At 36.9% G+C, this 17,804-nt stretch overlaps 1 protein-coding gene across 1 annotated transcript in view; it reads right to left on the reverse strand.

The window, feature by feature from the left end:
- Positions 1 to 17,804, reverse strand: part of ANOS1 (anosmin 1) — a 136,978-nt gene that overhangs the window by 61,122 nt on the left and 58,052 nt on the right. The window contains exons 3-4 of the mRNA XM_064646568.1: positions 3,951 to 4,013; positions 538 to 760 (exon numbers count right to left, since the gene is read on the reverse strand). Of these exons, the coding sequence (XP_064502638.1) occupies positions 538 to 760; positions 3,951 to 4,013 (286 nt within the window). The remainder of the gene's footprint in view (positions 1 to 537; positions 761 to 3,950; positions 4,014 to 17,804) is intronic.

The following is a 17,804-nucleotide window of genomic DNA, read 5'->3' on the forward strand; positions in this document are numbered from 1 at the left end:
TTTAAATAATGAGTTAATATACATATGTGATATTATAATCTTTCACTATTTTGTTCTTAGGTCATTAAGAACATCAATGCCAAATATACTGTGCTGATTTGTTCTTTTACCAGATTATTTTACACTTCCTGTGTGGTAGCCCCACCTACTTGGCTTTTAGATAATAAATGTTATTTGTGATTAATGGGACCTGAACCCTATATCATTAAATATTTTTCTGCTGCATTATCTCTCATCTGTATCAAATTAAGTGAGATTTCACCTAAATTGGCAAAGTTTTTTCTGCTTAATAACCATGTTTACATTCCACAGATTTCTAGACATAGGCTTCACAAGGAGGGGAAAAAAATAGAAATTTAAGCAGCATTTCTCTCTAGCTTTCCACCCTTTCACTGTGCGGCCATATCTCTACAGGCACCTCTCTTTTTTCTCCCCAACCATACAAACTCTCAGAAAATGAAAGTCCGGGTTTTCTAGGAGACTTTGTTACAGCCTGAAGTTATTAGCCCAGTTTGAGTACATATTAATAATCTCTACCTTTGTACAGATTCTTTGGAACTTGGCACGTATGACCGCATCCATTGGAACAACATTTCTTCACTCCAGAACATTCACTATCAGCTTCACAGCTTTCAACACAGGCAGCTGCAAAACCACTGGCTTTCTCAGGTGCTGGGCAGTCCCCTTGCTTCACAGACAGGATGTACTTAAGGAATTCACAGCTAGTTAGGCATTCATAATTCTTCTTGGGGAAAAGAGGCTAAAAGAAAAACAAAAGAAGTGTATAATGTTTTCAATGGGAATAACAACAACAAAAAAAAGAAATATAAAAACACCAAAGAAAAAATGTTGCAAGTTTTCCAAGATCTCCTAAAGGAATATTCAGATTTTCAGCTCTTGCAAGACTATCCCTGAAGATTTATATATTTAAGCCACTTCTAAAAAAGCATTCCAAGTACAGAATGATGAATTCTCTCAAGTAAGACCACCATATTTAATGAAATAATGTTGTTTATATCTGCCAGCTTTCCCTTGTTTTCCTCACATTGGCTGGGTATGAAGTTGCTCAATGACAGATTAAATACATACCCAAAACAAAGGGGAAGCAACGGTCAGACAGTCTGCTTTTTTTTTTTTTTTTTTGGACTACCCCACATTCCTCCCTCTGTATTTTGTAACACTTTCACCACAATATCTGATGTAATGCCACTCTAGATAAATAAGGGAAATCTTGTGTCATTATACTGTTTGAACTAAGTTGGCTAAGAGAAGATTTTGCAGCATCTTTTTGCTCTTGCCAGCATATTAGTAATTGTATAACTCTTCATCGACTGGAACTAAATTTCTGATAAAATGATCAGCAGAAAATACAAATTGAAATAACCCTGAAATATATTGATTAAAGATCAAAGTAAATGCTACTTCTTTGATAAATCTAGTCCTAGATATATTAGAGGTTGCTTCAATGCATAGACATTATATAACGTGTACTACTCAGAGGTTTGCAAGGTCCACTTAAAACTGTATGTAAAATAGCATCTATAATCCTGGGGAAAATATTGTGTGTGACACGGAGATTACATCTCCTCTTTTTTTAGTTTGGTGCAAAACCAGCTAAAGTGATTCCCTCAAAGTCATTGGTGGAACTGCAGATGGGCAATCCTTGCAGTTGGGGTTGTCTATAGCTGGCCATTCTATCCTAGAATAACCAAAAACCTTCCACCCTGACAAATCTGATTTAGAGGTTCCTAAGACTACACAGGAGTTATAACCCACTCCCTGTCCAACTATTCACGTAATTTCTGAAACTTCCTTCCATATTCAAATGTTTTATTTTCTTAGTTTTACTGTTCTCATATTTCTGGCAAAATGAGAAAGATTTGGCTATTATGGGGGCCCAGGTGTTTTACAGTCCATGTGTCAGTTTATTCTCCAAAGTCACTGCGGTCCAAGAATGTGCCACTACATTACCTCTCCAATCTTTTCCTACAGAGCAGTCCAGAATCTTTGAATCTGGCTTTTAAGGTTGCATTTGGGTGTTACAGGCTTAATTAGCCTAAAGGCTGCAAAACCAAGCAGTCCCTACATCTCCTACTGACCCCAGTGATTCTCGGACATGCACTCCTGATATTCCACCCATCAGAATGCACCTGATTCCATAGCTAGCCAGTTAAAAAGCTAAACCAGCAGAAACTAAATTTATGAGGGGGAAAAAAAAGGAGTCAGATAAACTGTCTACTTCTCTTCTTCACACATAAGGTTCCCTTTAACATTCAGCAGTACACTTATTCGGTAGATAAGAAGTAATATACCAAGCAGGGACCTTGAGAAACAAAGCTAAATTGTTGCTTCCAGATTTTTTACAAAATACAAAAAGATTGAAAACTCTCTCACAGGAAAACATCCTCCTTTAACTCAATCAATGTCTATGGAGTATACAGGACTCTGAGAGAAAGGAAAGTGGTCCCGGGCTTTTGTGTGTGTGAAGCTAATTTCAAATCCTAAAACATCACAAATTTGCAGCTACTTAATTAAAAATGTTATAGCTCCCTGAGGCATAATACGTCCTCAAGGCTTCTCCTCCTCACCCTATTTCACAGCTCATTTTTCAGTTAGCTGCTAAATGTGGTGCTCTTCATTATGGGCCTTTGAAGTTCCAAATTTAGTCTTAGCCACAAAACACTAATCAAAGAAGGATGCTCACAGTTTTTAACTACAATAGAACAGTGTGCTACAAATGTTTTCCTTTTAAACCAATTTTATACATATTTTCACTCATATCTGGAAACACGCAGTCTGAGTGAGAACTGATATAAAAGAACAACATAAATTAGATCCACTAAAACTGCTTTATTACATTACCCTAGAGTTTTGTATATGAGGAATTAGCAAATAATCTGGGTTGAAAAACTCTTACAAGTTTTGGTTTTCGTGAGAAATTTTTACTTTGTCTTCTGATGTAACTACGTAGATCATATATAATCCCTACTTACACACTGTTGTATCTAAATCTTTTTAGTTGAAATTATAGCTTTTCTTAATCATCTTCATTATGCTTAAAATAATTTAAACACAAGACATGCTCTTATACCAGAAAAGGAGTGTCCACAGTAAAAGGAGATGAGTCAAATCAGTGTATCAGTGAGATCAGTACATCAATTAATTTCTATTTTTTATAGGAAAAGATTAAAACATTCATAATGATTCACTTTAATAGACTTGAATAAATTTTTACCTTTATATTGATTTAGTTATAACAAAGCAACTTTCTAGTGAGATATTTCCATTCTGAACTAAAAAACACTTAAAAACTGTAACAGCTGACTTCCACCAACTCAACAGAGCCATGTTTCAAATCCAATAAAACCAACTCCATCTTTTTTCTAGTTTAACTGATTCATGTTTGCTTATTCACAGATTATTCTGAAACATGATCCAAAAACAGTTTCTCTGAAGATTTGTTCCTGAATAATTATGCATTTTGATATCAGTCTTCTGAACCTGGAGTCCACAATCCAGTTACTCCTGGAGAACTATCCTTTTAGAAAATCAGATTGACTTTCACATGCAGGAAAGCCATCTGTTCTAGCTACCCTGCACAAGGATTTTTTACACAATGACATTTTATCTTTTAAACAAAAATTGTCTTTCTTATGCATGGCCAGAAAAGATAGAAGGGCAAGTGGTAGAAATAGCTTCTGAGAGATGCTATGTAAGTCTGACTGGACCAAGTCTTAAAAGTATAAGTTGAGATAAATCATTTGGTCAGAAAAAATATAATTTTTTTAAATTCAAAATTAATATGGATACATTGTTATATGTGTATCCTTTCAAATAAAGGTGATTGCTGTACAAATCCCATGTTTTTCAGCTGGCTCCATGAAGCTAATAATTTAAATTAAAGAGATTGCTAGAACAAAGTGAGAAAGTGTGCCCTTGGGCTGACGTACCTCACAGAAGCTTTGGCAATGGTTTTTCTTCAGGTCCCAGGACTCTTTGCAGGGCTCCAGGCACTAGGAAGAGTCAGGAGGCAGAGAAGTGTCAGGAAGAGAATGAAACAAACAACCACAAATAACCCCATTTCTTTTCCAATTGTTTGTTTGGCCTACAGGAAGTTAATAATCCACTTCTCCTGGGGAAAAGATTGTGTCATTGAGTCATGGTGTCAGAGCAAGGTCACGACAAGCCATGATTACAATACAAGAAACATATTCAGTATTTCTTACAGTACAAGGCAATCAGCTCACTTGTTTATTATAGCATCCTATTTTCCAACTTATTGAATCGAGGTCTTAGTACCATTTAACACCATGTCACTGGATCACAGAGACAATGTCAAAAGCACTACTCTAAGTAGTGAAAGTACAGAAGTACAGAAAGTTATATCTTCTCCTCAGCAACCAGACTAAAGATTAGACGGGCACACTGCCTACCCAAGCGAGAAACTATTTCATCAAGCTATGGAGTAAACCCAGCAGAGGTTTAAACACTATTTCTGTATAAACAGACAATGTTCACTGGTCTGTTAGCAAAACCACTCTATTTCAAGTACCATATTACCATTACTTCACCTTCAACCTCTACTGCAATGGTTATACAGAGAGCTGAGATTTAAACTCCGCAAACCAGAGTTATGCTTCACAGCACAGTATAAAGAAAAATCACACTATTAAGAGCATTTACTGTAGCTGAAACATAAATTCAGATTCACATCCAGAAAACTTTTCTCTTCCTTTATTAAATATAAGATATTGGAAAATATTGATATTGTTGGTGGTTAATAACACCTACTCCTTCTGGTAACAGCAGAAAGATATTATTGTACCAAAAGGAAAGGCCTTTGACATGCAATGCAATATTTATATAATTTCTCTTATACATAGTGTTAAATTGGATTAGATTTATGCTATTCAAAATCAAACATGAATACATATAGGCTGAATCTTGGCTGGACACCTGTAGATTAATGTACTAAAACCAACATTAAGCATTTTTCTTACTATCAACATAGCCTAAAAATATAATAAAACCATTAGTCACAGAGGTTACATATTTCTGGGAAGAAAAATACCACTAAAGCATTTTCTTTATATATATTTTGGTATTCCAGACTCAATTTCTAGCTCTTCAAAATGTGTTGTATACAGAATAATTAGAAGGATACATTATAAAATGTCACTGAAGTCAGCAAGTTTAATTAATTCCAGAGTATTGTTTCTCCTGTGGAATAGTTACCACAAATTTGAGCCCAACTCCACTGTCATGTCATTTTACAACTCTCCTGCTTTGATGGATTTAATCCAAAAATTACTGAGGTATAAGTGGTGTAAAGACAAAATAGGAGATATTTTGACCATTCTGGGACTTTGTCAGTGATCCCCAAGGCTGTCAGGATTACCATGTCCTTGCCTTCTCTGAATTACTGTTGCACTGCTGTGCAGCCACGGAGAGTGTATCTAAACCAGCATATCCACAATCTTGAGCTGACAACTAAGACTAAGTTCATGCTGACTGGACCACCTTCCTTGCGGGCTATAGAGCAAAGCAGTTGGTACTCCTGGAAGGAAATACCAAGATACTGTACAATTCAGATGGTTTCTTCAATGCATTTGTACCAGGATGTCTTTATCTGCAATGTAAGTAAGTTTCAGCACTTGATGCCATCTGGTTGTTGCTCTCTTTCAGTAATAACACAGAACAGCCCAGGCTACTTTCAGTTGTGCTCCAGCATCTCCTGCCTCAGGGCAAGCAGAGATAATGGGCATCTCAACTCCTACACTTCAAAGGAGAAAATGAACCAGGGCTGAGCAGTATCCTGAATTCCATCCAACTGCTCTCAGAATATGTCAAGGAAAACAGATGATGCAGCCACTCAAGAGACTTCCACAGTCTCTTACAGGCTCTGATTAGGGTACACGCTCTTACCTATACATACACTAAAAAAATCTCTCTACTCATGCTGTATGAGTCCACAGTGCCCTGGGCCAGCCTAGCACCATGGGCAGCTGCAGGAGTTGACTGCCCAGCTTTAGTGGGGCTGTACCATTCTGCTGGTTAGGAACAACTGCTAGGAGGCAGAAATTTTGCAGTAGAAGAGTCTGGAACTGTCTTACTAAAAAGGTTGTTATTAACCTTGCAATGACAAAGATGAGAACACTTCACAAGCACTGAGGTTTGTGCATTGATCCTCTTAGCTACCGTATTATGAGGCTACCCCAAAGCAGGTAGCTGGAAACACTGGAAAGCTTGGATCCAGGTCTCACCTTTGAATCTTTGATTTAAACTGTAAATCAGCTGAGATATTGAGATACCCCCCACTGTCTGGTGAGCTATATCCTCTGAACAGCAATAATCTCAGGTAGAGAGACACCTTTTTCTCTCCCAAGAATGCTCTCCTGATGTTTCTTACATGAAGATGGAAATGTGTTCCAAATCCAAAGTGTTATATACATGCTAGCTCTGAAGAAGGGCTATCATGTACATAAATTTGTCTTTTTCCAGTCAGCTTTCCAATAAACTCTCTGTCCTCACAAACTGTAGCCTGTCTGATTCTGTTAAACTTTTGCATCCCATTTACATGGGCCACTCTGAAATGTATCTTTTATCTGCAAGGGCTGGGTTGTGCTTTTCCTCATCTCTGGCATTGTTTGCTATGAATGTGTATCAAGATGAGACTATTCAAGAACGTACATTTTGCAGTGCTCTGCACAGTACAGTAGTAAAACATTTATCCCTTCACTATGGATTCCCCCTTTTTTTAGACCATCTATTCGAGGGAAGAACAAAGCTGAAAATTGTCTCAAGAAAAAGAAGAATTGGGCCTTACATGAAAAGCAGTTGAAGGTTTTGTGACAGGTATTGTTCCATACATAATAAAAATTAAAATCAAGAAAATGTGAGTCAGAACTAGTGACACTAATATCTGTTTCCTCAAATCCAAGTCTTCATAGAATAATGCATACATCTTGAACTTTACATTTCTAATAATATCAATACAACTGACCCTGTTGACCGGATCAACAGGACCTATTCTGCTTCTGTTTAGCTTAGCCTTGACATCTGAGAGGAAAGCATACAGTATTTCTCACCAGTAAGAACAGTTTCAACAGCTTCAACATACGTAAAACACTAATGAGAAAACTAGTCCTGCCCAGCAGGGAAACACATTCAGGTTTTCTGGATTAGTGTAAATGTGTGTGTCTGTTAAAAAGATACTGAAATCCTCTATCCAGGACAAGGAAGACTGTAGGCAGAGCAGCAGCTGGCAGTTGGTTTGGATTCTATTTTATGTAATAAACACCTTGCAGACATAGCCACCTGCCCTCAGAAGGTAAGCTTAGGCACCACGATGGCAGACCACCAGCAGGCAGCAGAGCAGTGGCACAGGAAGCATCCCAGCAGTCCATTTGGCAGACGCCTGGTGGCTTGGAGCCACCGCTGCCCCCTGCCCTGGCACCACCACACAGGCTTTGTAGTGCTGGGCCAGGACAAGATGTGAAACACAACACTGAACCAGTCACGACAGGCCAGTGGCACTCATCAGAGGGTGAGGGGTGCCAATCACACCAGCCTTGCTAAATCAAATCCTCCTCAAGTGCTTATTTCATCATCTGTAGTGGTTAAATCTGGAAGTTGCAGGCTTTCTTTTTCATCCAGACTGCTGTGGAGTTGTTATTCATACTAAACAATTTCATCAAAAGCCAAAGGGACTGCTAATAGTAAGCATTCTACTACAGGCCTGTTGATGTTTGGACCGCATAGAATTAGGAATAAGAGCAAAGTACTGTTTCATTCAACGAAAAAGGATTCCTATTGCTTTAAAATATTTTGGGTCATGGTTTTTATTTCATCTTTTTTAAAAAATTTGCAGTTAAGGGCCATATTAGAGAAGTCTTTCCTGTTCTAATTTTTAATCTATAAATAAAGCAGCTAGGAGATTAGCATATGATGCATGCCATTTACATTAGTTAGTGAAGGGATCTTCAAAATAGCTTATTAATACTTTTTCTTAGGAAAGGATGCCTTTGACCTGAATGGGAAAGATTTACACCAACACAGCACTTTCCAAAGTCTAATGAATTGCAAAACTTCGCTTAAGTATTGAAATATATACTTATTCAAATACTGTATATTTATTCAATTATTATATTTAAATTAAATAGATGCATATGACATATTTATAACTATTTAAACAGCAAAAAATTATTTATTTCAGAGTAGAAGAGTCTTCCTACAGCATTTTTGTCTAAACAGGTTTTTTTCTTCATCAGAGTGGAAACCAAGTCATATGCAAATTGTTGTAAAAACAATGGAATCTAAGAGTTATAGCTGGAATGTAATTACTCTTTTCATTATCATTCATCATTCCTGCTGCTCCCAACAGCAAGGTCAGAAATGAATGGCTTATGTTTACAACATATATTTAAGTGCTTTGCTGTCCTAAGGAACTTAATTAAATGGATCTTAGATGGCTGGAGAAAAAAAAAAAGGAACAAACATCTTTCCTAATAATCTACCATGTCATGAGGAAGTACCTGAAAAATGCATGTGCTCACTATCAGGCACGAAGCAGAGAACATTCTTAGGGTGAGGAATTTAGCCAAAGTCAAAGAAGAACATTGTGTTCATTAGTTTTAGAGAGAATAATTTTGTGATGTGTATGCTTAATTACAACTGCACTTAAAGGAACCAGGAGAAAAGTGATTTTGAATTTGTAAATCTCAGCACAGTGGCAGTAAACACAATGCAAAACAGAAACAGGCAGCAAGAGAGAAATAGTTATTTTGAGATTTTTTTTTTTTAATCTTCATCTGCTGTTTACAAATAGGAACAGAAACTGTTACTTTCTGTGTCTAAAAAATGGGACTGTGAGATGTCTGAAGAATGCAATGTTTTGATTTCAGAACCGTAAATGCACAGTTACATATTTACCCAGTTCAAACCAATCAGTAGCATGCTAGCTTGGTAAAAAATATCAAGTATTAGCAATATCACATCACAGAACACACTATCTTTTGAACAGTTTAAACTACTACTTTTCTTCTTTACTGTAAGAGTCATGAGATGCAGGATGAGTTTACTGAAACTATTTCTCATGATAAAACTAAGGACACGAATCAGGAAGATTATAATTTTTTAAAAAATTTACCTCACCAATTAAAAAAAATCTCTCATTACTTCTGGATTATATTTTTCCAAAAGATCCATACACACAAAAAACCCCATTCCTCAAACATTCTCTTCCTAGAAGACACATCTCATTTATTAATGCCGAAAAGAAATATCCATACTTATGTTACTGTTAGAACCAAAGACCAAATTAAACTCTCTAATATGACACATAATTCTGACTTGGTACTTCTGCATCTAGGAGGACATGGTGTAATTCTAAAAGCTACACCTATAAGGAAATAATTTAGCATAACAGGAGAATATTAATTACGCATATAAGTAGGTGAGAATCACAACTCTTTAACAATTTGCAGTGAAAGATTAGAAAAGCATCCTAGGATGAGACCAGTGAATCTATCTGAAGGACTCTGGCTGCCCATTTCAGGAATGTGCTTAATTTTTGTCAATTTATTTTATAAAAAACTATTTATACATTTGTGTCTCAACTTTCTGTGGTTATGCATGTCCCCCTAAACTTTAAGATGGGCATTCTCCTTCTGCAGATTCAAGGCAAGTTACTTGAGTTCTGCATATTCAAATGAAAGAGGTGTGTGGTTCTGAAATTGAAGTTAGACAAACTCTTTTAAAGATCCCTGTTCTACTTTTTTTTAATCTCCAGTTTCAGTCTCTGACCAGCACTAAGGTATGGGCAGTCTACTGACCCAGAATGCACAGGTGTGACTGCATGTTACAAAATGAAAAGCTCAGGTGAACAGAATCTATATGCACTGAGAATTTCAGGCACTCAAGAGTGAAGAATCCTACACTGGCAGGTAAGTGAATCTCATTTCCACACTACATCATTCTCGATGCTCTCCAAAACCCATGCTCAATAGTTTGACTGATTTAAAGGCTTCATCTGAGTACTTCTCCATGCAAGTGTATCATAGTATCACGCTCAAGCTTGTGGGCACCTTTCCTAGTGATCGAGTGCACTGCAGCACTTCAGGTATGAGAAATTTCAGGTGCTCACACGCCCTAAAGGTCAAGCACCTCCTTGTCAGTCTCTTGCTTCTCTGACTCTTTTCTCTCTCCTCCCTCATTAGCAGAATCATTAGAGCACCAATTCTCAACTTTTTAGAAATCAGGGTGACATTTTAGCTCTGTGCTGGTTTTAGCCTGGGATAGAGCTAATTTCCTTAACAGTAGCTAGTATGGGCTATGCTTTGGATTTGTGCTGGAAATGTTTTTGTTACTCCTGAGCAACACTTGCATACAGGATCATTTTCTATACCCCACCCCACCAGTGAGCAGGCTGGGGATGCACAAGGAACTGGAAGGGGACATAGCTGGGACAGCTGCCCCCAGCTGACCAAAGGGATATCCCACACTGTACAGTGTCATGTGCAGCATATAAAGACAGGGGAAGAAGAAGGAAGGGGAAGACATTCGGAGTGATAGCATTTGTTTTCCCAAGTCACTGTTACATGTGATGGAGTCCAGCTTTCCTGAAGATGCCTAACACCTGCCTGCCCATGGGAAGCAGTGAATGAATTCCTTGTTTTGCTTTGGTCACATGCACAATTTTTCCTTTACCTATCTTAGACTGTCTTTATCTCAAACTACAAGTTTTTTCACTTTAACTCTTCTGATTCTCTCCCACATCCCATTAGGAGGTAATTGAGTGAGTGGAGGTGTGAGGCTTAGTTGTCAGCTGAGTTTAAACCACAACCACCTCCTAAAACTCACTTATATTTAATGTAGGTTTATGTATCTTTAAAACTGTTTAAAGTTTTAAAAAGTCTAATAGAAATAACTCTGAAACATATTCTTTTATGTAAAATAGAAGTTTCGTGTGGCTACCTGGAGTTACTCCTCTGTTCATGTTAAGGAGGTTCTCATGAGAATTACACTAGTAATATATTTCCCTTGTAACTGAATAAACAAAAGGGTTAAATGATAGAGAAAGGTTCCCTGTCTGTGTTGCCTGTTTTCTCTCCTGTAGGTCAGTGAGCATCATGATTTGGTGAAAAGGAGTGCTTTTGTATTCCAGGATCAAGTCTTAATTAAATTAGTTACAGTTGGGGTTATTCTGTGACATTATCATGTACACTGGGAACCCAGTTGATACTGTCTGAAAGTATTGCTAATTGTAGAGCTGGTTTTGAATGAAAGCCAGGTCTTAGGTTTTAAATAATTGAGGGGGTTTAGATTTCTTGAAATGTGTTTTTTGTTGTTTGATATTGATGACATCCTGATGTGGACTGTAGTAGGGTAGATGAAAAGGAACAGGTGGAATTTGTTATCATCTGCAGGTACTAATTTATTCTAATTAATAAAAGTGTGTATATATATATATATATATATGTGCAAAGAAAAAGAAAAATCCTCTATTGGTAATCAACATTCAGACAGTGTAACCTTATGCTTTAGGACAGATGAATGCTTTTATTTTTTAGAATTCTATTAAATCTATATCAAACTAACAACAAAATGGCTGGCATGGAAACTACAGGAATGGTGTCTCTATTGAAGGTGCAGTTACAGCTACCTTAAATATTCTAACTCCTCTTCAACTGTAAGGTAAAACAGTGCAGCACAAAACTCCAGGGTCCAACAGCAGCAGTTAGGAACTGATAAGGACAAGGAACAGCAACCACACAGCAACCATCACATTATATTATAACACATCACACAGGGTGTACCTGCAGGGATTGGGATTAATCTGAGACTAACACCATAAAGAGTTTTCTGGTTAATTCACATGGGAACTGATCCAGAGCAATATGCCATTAAAAGTACCAAGGGTTAAATTATGAGAAAACAGCATTTTTTGTTAAGTTCTAACATCGGAAAGTAAGAGGGAATATAAGCCATTCCGCACTGGTCTTAGTCAATAGGAATGAGAGTTCTATTTCCTGGCAGAATTTGGTATATCCCTTATGAAAAGAATAACAAAACTGTATAATGGAGAGAGAAAGCATATGATAACTGAGATTTATTTTTAATAGCTCTTATCTAAGTATATAACCTGCAGGTGAAATATAGAACTTATGACACATCACCTGCTTTAGATAAAAAATACTTTTTAAAATTATATTTCCAAACCAGCATTAAACAGTTTGACTTCTGGTTTCACATTCAAGCAGTGTGTTCTCAATAAATGGAAAGTGTTTCTGCAGATGGGACTGTCAGTGTCTCACAGCAAACCACTACAACCTTCACTTCACCAAGCCAGGCAGAACACATCTATAGTATTTTCCAATTACAAATTCTGAAGGACACAGGGAAAAAAAAAATGTTCAAAATCATATCCAGATAAGTAAGAGAAGGACAACATACTGATATGTTTCTTTGAAGCTCTATTCTGCTTCAGAGCAGAGAGGTGGACAAACCCTTGACTACAGCTCTGTTTACTCAGCCTCTTACAAGGCTTAGAAACACAGTGAAGCAAATTACAGCAGTTTTAGGTGCAACCGTCTTCTATCTCTTATCAGCAGTTTGGAGAGTGGTCTGGTCATTTGAATGGTTATTTCAGAGCAGAATGGAACATTTCTGAGAAATTTGCTGGGTGCAAAATTGAGCAGTACAGTTTAAACTGCTATAGCAAATAGCTGCATTCAATATGTATTTATTTTACTTGGGTGTGGAGGGACTAAAAGCACACACATGGATAGGCATTAGCACTCTCCATGGTTATGCAAACTTACTAATATCAAATTAGGACTTAGAGAAAAGGAAATTTTCAGAAGAGCAATTGTTGTTATCTAACAAGACCATGAGCTTGAAACATTTAATTTTTTTTAATTATCCACCTCATTTCAGTAGACAGCATCAGGACTGCCAGTATCACAATTCTAGGTGTTAGCAATTTGAGTTACTGAATGCTTTCAATACCCTACGCAAATATAGGAAACCTTATGACTTAGGATCAGTACCAATATTTCCTGGAATAGAGAGAGGGAAAGGGCTAGTCACAGTGTATCAGTTAAGTCTGACAGACTTTTAAATATACAGAGTAGCATTACAGGATTTGTTCCTAAAATTATGGCATCAGAAAGACCAAGACCCTTGCCAAGCACTTCAGGTCAAATATTCTTAAAGCTCATGTAGCCTTTGCCATTAATTCCCAAAATTAAACAGGAATTGAAAGCTACTAGAAAAGGTGTACACGTACTGAAGGTGAGAATTACTGAAGGTGTTGAAAAAAAAGGAACTGTTTTGACATAAAATATTTGGAAAGCGAATTACTATTAAAAAAAAAAAAGAAGTCATATCATCACACTGTAGCTGAAATGCAGCAGTTTCAAATACAATCCTTTTAAAGTCAAAACAACTTTCAACACTGACAGCTTGGTATCTATCTGTATAGCTTAGTTGTCTGGCATGTCAAACTTTGCCAGCAGAAGTGTTTGTTTAAAAGGACAGAATAATCCTAGAATTCTTTTCATGTTTTTATTCTTTGTTACCAAGTCAAAATAATGGCCATCGATGTCAACAGAAAATTCGCTCCCAAACATTAGTTCATTCCTGACCAGTTCTTGTCAAAATTTGTTTCCAGGGTTTTGTACCAGCAGATGAAACCAGGACAAGTACTTTCTTCTCTTTTCCTGCCTCATGGCCTAAAGCTTAACACAATCACCAAAGAAACAACTCTGAGCTCTTATTTTGCCTGATTTTGAAACATGAAATTGAACTTAAACCTCCTACATTCAAGATGAATCCCCTAAGCATAGAGTATTTGATGGATCTTTCTCTCTCCTGTTGAAGCCGTTTCATCTTGCATAAACAATGAGATCATCTCTAGAGAAGAGCCTTAAATGTCAACTTCTCACCTTGAAGGGGCATGCCCTAGCAGCACTTCTGATCCTCCTGAAGTTCTTCTGAAATGCTTATAATAGGTACAAATATTTTGGCTCTTTCTCAGTGCAGTAGTTATTCCACCAGCATTGCTTTGCTACAGAGGTAATACTCTTTCTCACTCTCTCCTCTTTTCACATCTTTGATTCCTCTACTAACCCACTCTGGCCTTAAAATTGTTGTTCTAATTATCCCTATTCAAACTGCTGCCTCGAAGAACATTTTCTTATTCTTCTGTTGCCTTGCTTTTATGTGCTGCATCAAGTGCAAATTAGTTCACTTTTTTCAAAACTCTTCCTAGCCCTTATTCTAAATCTCCACATTCCGAATTTTCACCTGTCAAGATACAAGGTGCAGCATTGGTAAAATGCTATGAAGCAGCAAGTCAAGCCTGAAGCAATAGTGTGGACACAAAGTGCACAGATTATTTTAAATCAAATGAAGAGTGATACAGTCTAAACAGGTTAAGAAGATTCCTGTAATAGAATTCTTCTCATAGTGCTAATAGCTTTAATTGCTTAGTGCCTTCCTGCTTCTTTCTGTGCTATTTGCTTACATTCTTCAGCAGCATAGCTACTGTATTAATGAACAATGAAATGAGCTACCCAAATTAAACAACAGTAGCAGTTTTACTTCTCTGTTTGACTTTCTTTCTTCAGGTTGCAGTCCTGCAGTGCAGTTTACCAATAAACTGATTTTTCATCTTTGCATCTGTTCCACCAATCTATCATGGATCAGTTATGAAAAAATTTTCTTTCTGTTTTTAAAGCTTCTCCAAGATTCCATCTGGAACTTAGATAGTAAGCAACATAGTAAGAACATTTCCGCCTGTATGTTCCTACTGTTTCTAGGCCACTGTTCCTTGCCACCCTTTCCACATGGATAGGGTCCAAAGAGGGTAATATAGTAAAAATAACAGCAATATTTACTGCTAACAACATGGGTCTGCAAAATGTAACAGCTTTTCCCCTCCAGATCTTAGAAATGCAGATGGGCTTTTGCCATTTGTTTCAGGCAGTAGTGATAGTGATCAGCTCATGGATAACTTTACAGTTGCACTTGATGATCTCAGAGGTCTTTTCTAACATAAATGACTCTATGACTCTATAAAAAAGAAGCCCATCTTATGTTCTAAAATGTCTCTCTCATAAACTGCCTTTTCATTTTCTAATAGTTGACCATTTGATTTAGTGATTACATAATACTTTTAAAGTAAAAGTGAGCATAAATATTTTGACATTTTATACATATAAAGAATTTCCATTGAGAAAACATAATTCTTTTAATCTTAAACAGACAAGAGAAAGCCTCTTCAAGCTGGCACTTTCCCCTTCCAATCTGTTACAAGGCAGCTTCAGAAAACCACACACAGTCTTGTTATAAACACCATCTTGCTGTGCAACTTAAAGTGTCTGTCAGAGCAGCACTGCTCTCTCCAAGCAAAGTCAATTTTTTTGTTGCTGTTTTATAAATGAGTTAAACTAGTGAACTCTTCTGATAACAGATGACTCGACTTATACATCACCCTGCAAATTCACACATACATTTCTGAATGAGAGAGCCGCAACTAAATGTTCTTTTTGCTTGTATCCACCACAGTTCTATGGTTTTATAGACCACTGAACAATCAGAGACGACAAAAAAAAGGGGGGCCCTCTTTGTCTAAATCGTTACTTTGTTTCTCTCCCCTGGTTTTCTGTTTCCCTCCCAGCACTACCATCACCATCTGAAACGACATATTCCGCATTACTAAACAGCAAGAGCCATAGGGCTTTTCATTTCTAATTTCACGCCATAATAAAATGCAGTGGTTGTTTCACTGGGGGACCTGAAAAGCCTTCCTTTGTGAGGCTGGTCTGGCGGTCAGGTTAAGTATCACACGCTGGCAGCAGGCATCTGTGCATGCCTCTTCAACCAGTTATGGCAAAGGGGGAGGAAAAAGAATAGCAAAATCAAAAGGAGGTTCTCTTGGAAAAAAAAAAAATTAATCCCCTACTCTGAAGCATGTACACTCTATTGCTTGGCCTAAATAGTTTTAAATATATCTCTTGTCCACCTCAGTGATAGACCAATCAATGTAATAATAGTAAGTCCAGAACGTTTTCAGTGTACTCAGAGTTATACTTGTTGCTTTAATGGAAAATCTATTCCTAAAAACAGACCTAAAGCAGACTGATGATACAAACTTGTGAGAAGAAGGGAAAAAAATATCTAAAGGCAATAAACTTGCACTTTTTTAAATTTCACAGTAAACATTCATACCAAAAACCCCCCAAAAACCTAAAACCAGTGAAGATGATGGGCAATAACAAATAAGAAATACCAAGCTTCTAAAAGATCTAGGATCATATGTAACAGAAATATTGCTTAATTCTATAAAAGTAGAAGCTATAATTCCATTAATCCCAAGCACAACAAGAAGAAAAAGCCAAAATGTAACAGGAAACTCCATTAAGTGTTCTACACTTATCTTGGATTTTTCAAGTATATTCTCAATACACACACAATGTTTTTCTGTCCTATTTTCAGAAACCCTATTGTATCCATTGAATCTTTTGTAAAAAGAGATATTGTGAATCCTTTTCACAACAATCTCTTCGTGTGTCTTAACAGAGTCTACTGAAACATCAAAATGAGTAAAAATCTATCAATTTACATGATAATTCATAGAATAAACACTGCTTAGAAATACTTTAAAGTTTAGATAGTTTCACATATTAGTTGAGGGGTGAAAAAGAAATCTAAACAAAGTAACCTAAAACAGCTATCTTGTTTCAAATGAATTCTTTCAAAAGTTATTAAATAAATGCCCTCCCTTCTATTATTTTTCAGTGCATGCTACACATCTCTAATTGTTGTGGGGGTTTTGGGTTATGCTTATGTGATGAGCATAAGCAAATTTAAATCCCTAATGCCACCAAAAGGGGCAGTCCAGAACTGCCCTTTGGACGTACATGTGAACACTTCTTTGGATGTAAATGTGCTAAAAGAGGCACTCTAAATGAAAAATTGACCAGTTTTTCGCTAAGTAAACTTTCCCATTCAGCTCGCTCAGTAGCCTCATAAAAACTGGCTGTCTGGGTTGGGGACACGGGCTTAAGGGAAAGAGAGAGGAGTCTGTAAACACCTCTTTAATTGTGAGCCTGCACTTACAAGAGCTTAAGCCAGCCATAAAACCACAGTCTAAAAACCAACTAATATCTGATTTTCCCTCCAAGGCTGAGTAATAAAGGTTAACATTATGGTGTTGAGAGGTAAGCAGGACAAACTGGCAGCAGAGTTAATAAATAAATAGTTCTGATTAAACTGTCATAGGACATAAACTGTTAAATCAAACCTCAGGCTTCTGCTGAAAGAATTGAGTTGGATACATTTTCCCTGGCCATAGTCTGGGACAGACTACTGGCCATTTCCACTTCCAGGACAGAAGGGAAGACAATTTGTCTGTCCAGACTGTCACAGACTGCACCACAGGAGCACATTCTGCTTTCAGCATACATGAATGTTGTAGTTCACCTCTGCAGCTCAAACAGGCATCACCACATTTCTTCACTGTATAAACTTAGGTTGATAATTGGGCAACCAAAATTCTTCTAAAGTTCTTCTTAAATATGAAATTTAACTGCCACATATAATTCCAAAAAGTGTTCTAGATTTGTGGATGAAGAGGTATCTTTTTTTTTTTTAACTTTAGCTTGAAAGCTGAGTACTTTAATTAATTATCCACTGATTTCTAACATTATTCAAACTTACTGATCTTTCCCATCGTGAACCGCAATACGTAAAAGAAAAGACTGATAGTAATATACTTCTAGTCATCCTGAAGTGAGCTA

The sequence above is a fragment of the Pseudopipra pipra genome, chromosome 2 (assembly GCF_036250125.1).
Source record: "Pseudopipra pipra isolate bDixPip1 chromosome 2, bDixPip1.hap1, whole genome shotgun sequence".
Classification (NCBI taxonomy): domain Eukaryota; kingdom Metazoa; phylum Chordata; class Aves; order Passeriformes; family Pipridae; genus Pseudopipra; species Pseudopipra pipra.